The sequence below is a fragment of the Triticum dicoccoides genome, chromosome 5A (genome assembly GCF_002162155.2).
Source record: "Triticum dicoccoides isolate Atlit2015 ecotype Zavitan chromosome 5A, WEW_v2.0, whole genome shotgun sequence".
NCBI classification, from domain to species: Eukaryota; Viridiplantae; Streptophyta; class Magnoliopsida; order Poales; family Poaceae; genus Triticum; species Triticum dicoccoides.
In genome coordinates, this window is record NC_041388.1 from 442,479,786 (window position 1) to 442,486,375 (window position 6,590).

The 6,590-nt window shown below is 46.8% G+C and overlaps 1 protein-coding gene across 1 annotated transcript; it reads right to left on the reverse strand.

The window, feature by feature from the left end:
* Window positions 1–3,331: 3,331 nt before the first annotated feature.
* LOC119302199 (fructokinase-1-like) lies at window positions 3,332–5,950 on the reverse strand. Its single transcript, XM_037579230.1, has 4 exons — window positions 5,477–5,950; window positions 4,136–4,468; window positions 3,833–3,949; window positions 3,332–3,703 (listed from the first exon to the last, which is right to left on the reverse strand). The coding sequence occupies exons 1-4, from the start codon at window positions 5,867–5,869 to the stop codon at window positions 3,575–3,577; spliced, it is 972 nt and encodes a 323-aa protein (XP_037435127.1). The 5' UTR covers window positions 5,870–5,950; the 3' UTR covers window positions 3,332–3,574.
* Window positions 5,951–6,590: the final 640 nt, after the last annotated feature.

A 6,590-nucleotide genomic window follows, 5' to 3' on the forward strand; every position in this document is an offset into this window, starting at 1 on the left:
CACTTGCATCCCAGGGGTGACAAAAAGCATGAAACAAAGGTTCGGACCACATCTGACCAAACACCTCTTCTTTAGTTCTTGGAGCCCACAACCTCTTAAACTGAGTGAAGAAATGCCAATGACAACAATAACTAGTGGCACTGGCTGCACATGAATTCATATATTCTGGAACCGAGTTTGCTGGCTGTACATACTGAACAACCGATGATTGCAAAAATTTTGAATTAATTTCTCCAAGAGTTATGTGATACTCTAGGTATCCCTTGTCCAGCAATAATTGAAAGGGCTTGATTGACAGAAATTTTGCACACCAGGGCAGAAATAGGATCACCAGGCAAGAGTTATCAATTGACAGCTGAACACTTGAAGTATCTTGAGCGGACAAGTTCTTTTCTTTTCTTGGTGGCGCTTTAGACATGATATCCAGAAATTCTATAACATCTTTAAAGAAGGTGTCCACTTTCCTGGAACATGCAGATTGGTATTCTGGGTCAGATAAAAGCAGAGGGCACTTCTGAAGAGATGAGGAATTCAAATCACCAATAAACTCACAACTGTCAGATATTTTATCAGATTTGCTATCAGCCACAACAACTGTATTGTTGCTATCAATGCCTGCTGAGCATCCATCTGTGTTCCAGAGGTTTAAGTCATCTTCACGCCCAACCAATCCAGGAGTTGTATTTTGAACATAATATTCAGCTTCGTATTCAACTTCGAATTCAGCAGGAAAATCAGTCATGCTTGATTCTCTGAAAAACTGATACTTGCAGGTTCTTATCTTTCAAGAGGTAATACATATGCAGCCACACTTGAACCCATGCATCCTTTATCCATTTTTTTGATTTCCAAAGGAACATCGAACTCCCTTGCGATTGCTGGACCATCTCCCGGTGAACATCTCTGAACATCAAACGAACATCGCCTTGCAATTTCAGTGAAACTTTCACGCACTTTGTGTTGAATTCCACTGGTGCAAGGCTTGACTGAATCAGTTCCATTACCATGCTCCTCCAGGTGAACATCTCTAAACATCAACCGAACTAACCAAGGACTAAAGCAGGAACCTCGATGTGATTGACTATGGATACTTGAACATGGCTCTTCCGGGTAGCTTGTGACTGACAGAGGCCCGAACGATGGCCACGGGCTAGGCCTGAAGATGGATCCCATGTGATTGAACCTCCATGGTTGATGTCGTTCGAAGGAAGGCGGGTGCAGACGCTCAGTGATGGGAGTGTCATGTGTCTCGTCGACACTATCGATGGTGGCGGTCAGAGGTTTCACCCAGTCGCCCACATAGGCGGAGCATTCTGCCAAGCACTTGGACGGCGCTAGTGCAGCCAAGTTGTTGGGAACAAGGAGAACGACGATGTGGTCCGCCTCGCTCACTACTTGGGTGGAGTTGTTGCTGCATGGTAGTGGCGAGTCGTCCAGCTCCTGCACGCTGGTCTTGGGGTTGACCTCGGTGGTGGTTGCCACTGGTGTGATGATCTCGGAGGCGACCTCCTGGTGGATGTGGTCATCCACGGGCTCGAGTTGGGCGGCTGTGGCAGCGTCGTGGACCTCGCCGACGCTGGCGATGGAGGCGACCTGGGTCAGGCACTCCGTCGAACAGGTGGCGGGCACCCTCTCGATGCGGACCGAGGGTGCATCATGCGAGACCGCGGGGGTCTCCTGGGCCTGGGTGGTGGTGGAGAAGACGTCGTGGACGACCGCCGGGGCTCTGGGGTCGTCGGTGAGGCCGCCATCGGCTGCCGTGCCCATGGGGCAAGCCAGCTGCGGGGTCGAGACGCCCGTGAGGATCTTCAACATCCGAGCGTGCTGCTTGTCCACGGCGTCGTAGCGCGCCATGGTCCGTGCGTGGTAATCGGCCAAGTAGGACTTCAGCTCCAGGTGCATGGTGGTGGAAGAAATTGATGAACTCAGAAAAAAAATTCGGCAAAAATTGGACGAACTCGGAAAAATTTGTGACGAATCGGAAGGGTGGAAGGAGGCTCTGATGCCACGATGTTATGTAGCCACTCACGAATCACTCGAATTACTCCATTACAGGAAGTTCAAGCTCAGCTACAAGAGGTTGAGGAGGAGGGAGAGTACAGGAGGTAGGAGATGACAGGGAAAAGAGGAAGCCGCCGTTGCCGTTCGTGATCCAAGCCCGGATGCCCGTTCGCTGCGTCTTGGCTGGGTACTTGTAGTCTGCCTGCCCTGGGAGTAACAACTTGTCTGGCCCGGTCCATGTGTTGGTGGGCTCGCTGGCTTGGCTCTCCAGTTTGTGTTGCCGTTGGTTTCGCTACCATGGCAGCAGTTTGGGCTGCCATGGTAGCGCCTTTAGTTGATGTGGCCGCGGCGGTACTTTGGGTCGCTGACATAGAGAATCCGGTTAACAGGTCGACGGGGCTCCTCTTAACAAGTTTCAAGCATGTCGCCAGTTAACTTTGATTGAATCTTTTATTCTTTATGACGCTTTAAACTGTCAACTTCACTTCGGCACAAAGAAAGGATGCCTTGCTTTCTAGCATTGCTTCATTTCCTTTCCTACCTACTAGACCCAGATGATTGATGAATAAGTTTAAATCGGAGCAAAACGTAATAATAGCATCGCAACCAATACTACCTGAAAGAGGTATGCATGGTTCCAAAACAACATGAGATTCTAATACGCCTATAATACCCACGAAGCAAAAAATCATCACAATAAAAAAAAAGGGAACCACATTTATGTATTCCCTCCGGTCCTTTTTACTCTGCACATTGGATTTGCCGAAAGTCAAACTTTGATAAGTTTGACCAAATTTATATTAGAAATTATTAACATCTATAATGTCTAATAAATATAATATGAAAATATATTCCAAGATGAAGCTAATGATATTGGTGTTGTTATGTGAATGTCTATAATTTTTTATATAAACTTGGTCAAAGTTGGATGAGATTGACTTCGGACAAACCTAATATGCAGAGTAAAAAGGACCGGAGGGAGTATGAAAAAAATTAAGCTACAACAGCTTCACATACCGTTTTAAGGCTCTCTACAACTTTCTGGTTCCATTGTTGCACTTCAAAATTAATCAACTAAATAAGAACAGAAATGATAAATCCCGAACGTTCGGATTTTAAACATGGCAACCCGAACATTTTTCGTGGCAACTTTAGTTCCCGTGAGGTTGGCAAACATGGCAATTTTTTGACAATAAAATGAACTGGGACAAAGTTGCCATGTCTTAACAACTAAACTTGTCACCTCGCGTCAACTAAAGTTGCCATGAAAAAATGTTCAGGATGACATGTCTAAAATCCAAACGTTCAGGATTTATCAGGGTCCAATAAGAAAGCCTACAGCACATATTCCTCGGCAACAGCACTGTGGGATTACAGATAACATAACTTCCCTCCGTTTCACATCCGAAAGAAGCTCAGAAATGGAACAGATATCATACAGAGCCGTCCAGCTGAATTTATGGATCAAGATTCCATTTATGCCTGGTACAAAATATCATCCACTACAACTGAATATTCTCCATCAGCGTACAATACAACTTGCAGAATTAGAAGCTAGCGAAATCGTAAGCATCTATGCATTCTCCATCAGCTGCAAGACCTCAATTTCTGTGGGCAATGAAGGGATTGCCCCTTTCTTTGTGGTGGTGATTGCTCCACATGCATTGGCAAATTTAATCGCCTCCTCAAGCTTTTCCTGATTCTGCAGCAACCAGCAGATATGGAATTAGTGAACCACCTACTTCTAGGTACGAAAAACGGCATGAGTTGTACAGAGCTAGATTGAAACTAGTACAGTAATGCTCAAGGAAGTGTTTGTAGGCAAGCTTACTTGCAGTGATGATGGATCCTGGACAATTTTCCGGAGCAGAGCACCAACAAATGCATCACCAGCACCTGTTGTGTCAACTTGTTGTATTTTGTACGATGGGACAACTCCACAGAAATCCTAGTCAAATACAACAAAGCTCAAGTCTCAGTTACATCATGAGTCTTCAATTTTCAATGGTAATTGTGCAAGAGTTATTATATACTTGTCCTGAGTGCATACAAAGCAAAGCCCAGTGAAGCTTAGATTTGACATGCAAAGTACAACCAGCACTAACAATAGATTGTAAAAACTTGTAGAGCATACCCTGGCATAGTACTTGCAGCCTTGACCTCCAAGAGTGACCAGGAGGAGCTTAAAGGTAGGGCGCCACAGCTTCATGACAACATCGTCCTCTACTGAGTCGATGCCAGTCAAAAACTCGACCTCAGACTCACTGACCTTGACAATGTCTGCCTGGTCCCAGATACTCAAGATCTTGGTGCGAGCCTCCTCACGGGATGACCACAGTGCCTCCCTTGGGTTCGGATCATATGAGAGAAGCGCGCCGGCCTCTTTGGCAATCTCCATGGCGCGCAGATGTGCCGACCGGCAAGGCTCAGCAATCAAGCTTATTGATCCATAGTGGAAGACTGTAGCCTGGGTGGATTATAAGTTGTGAGTCATTTTCCCTCAACGAAATAGAACAGTGCAGTACAGAAACTTCGCAAGAAATCGACAGATTTAAGAATCATATCGTTAGAGTTGAACACTTTCTTATAAAGTCTGCACGCAGAGCACAAATCTAACCATGAACGGTTGAAGCGTCTAGCAGCACCTGATATGTGGTAGTTCTCGATCATAGAACTATACATCCAAGCCGACATGACCCTCCTGCCCCATGGATGAAAATGTTGATCACCTGCTTCTCTGGCGACTATGTCAAGTTACGATCTGCACCCCTACCATGTGGAACGTTTGGAAACGCCACGATGCCCTCATCTTCAACAGAGCTGATGAATCGGTTAACTTGGTCATCCGTAGGTGTGCTGAGGACATTAGACTATGGTCCTGGAGATGTTCATATCGAACGAACTACCTGACATGCACAATTCTGAAATTACGTCTCAGTTTCACAGTACCAAATATAAGAAGTTTTGGTGAACTGCCAACACTTCTTATATTTAGGAACAGAGGTAGTACCAAATGTCCAAACATTTTCTCAAAAGTTTTAGTACTAACCATGACAAGATTTATCTGACATAGCAAATCAGCTAACACCTCTCAAATCTCATTTCGTGCATCACAACGAAATATAATTCACATTGGATTCTACATTTCTACTGCTGTACATGACACGGGTTAAAGTATCAGACAGATCCAGTAAAAGAACAAGTACAGTACCAACCAACCGGACTGCACAACAAAATCCGACCAAGATCCGCCTAATTTGCCAAGGAAGATTCAGCACCCGAATTGCACGAAACGAAAAGGACACCTAGAAAAACAAGAGGAACATGACGAAGAAAATTCCACCTGATGCGCACCAAATCAGCAGCACAAGAAACCTAGCTAGCGCTCGCGTCCGGATCCAGGAAACTGGATCGAGTTGGTTCCCCAGATCACAAGCAAAGAAACCGGTAACAAGGAGAGTCGTGACTCGCGTACCCTCTTGATGACGTCGACGTTGAGCTCGTCGGCGGTGAGGAGCATGTCGGCGCTGGGGTTGCGGTAGAACATGAACTCGCGCTCCCCGTCGGCGCGCAGCGTGACGAAGGCGAGCGCGGTGCGCGCCCCGGCGTCGAAGACGACGGCGCCGTCGTCGACGCCGTTGTCGCGGAGGATGGCGGCCAGCATCCGGCCGAACTCGTCGTCGCCGAGCTTGCCGACGAAGGCGGCCTCGCCGCCGAGCCGCGCGACCGCGATGGAGACGTTGGCCGGCGCGCCGCCGGGGGCCTTGAGGAAGGCCGGCGCCTCCGCCAGCGACACCCCCGCCACCGTGGGCACGAAGTCCACCAGCATCTCCCCGAAGCTGACCACCAGCTCGCCCCCGCCCGCCATCTCCGGGCACACGGAGGGAGACAGAGAGAGAAAGAGAGCGGGGGGGATGATGTGTGCGCGCCGGGACGGAAGTCCACCCAAAATCACCTGACTTGAAGACCACAATGGTCGTCATGTTCTTCTATTCTTTTATTCGTTTCCTGGTATCCCGCATGTTCATTTATGCCATTTTTTTCAACGTGACCGACAGTTGATGCCATGAAATTATATACTAGTACCTCGGTATCGAAATACTTGTAGTTAGGGGAATGGAGTAATTTTTTTCTAACACGGTATAATTTTATATGGTTGCGTATACATGTACATTCATCTTACGAGCGCATCCACGCATATTCTATCACTATGGACACTTTCAAGATATTGAGTTGTCACATCATTTTAAGATTAACAAAGTCAACATAGACATCTCATATTCGATGGAAACGTCTTCTTACACACACAAAAATATCGTCGGAAAGTCTAAAATAAATTTAAAAATGCAAGACATTAAAATCTTAATAGGATGGTTCCACAACAAGAAAACTACCGTCTAAATTACGCTCAGTTAGATATAACGATAATTTGGTCTCAACAAAAATCAGTGTATATCAGCCGTTGCAACGAAACTAATCTACATGATGTAGTATCAGGCCAACTCGAGTGCGGACCCTCAAACCTCCCACATCTGTCCAAACCGCACGGTGCGGACCCCGCAACCGCAAGCCATTCAAAAGAGTCCCGC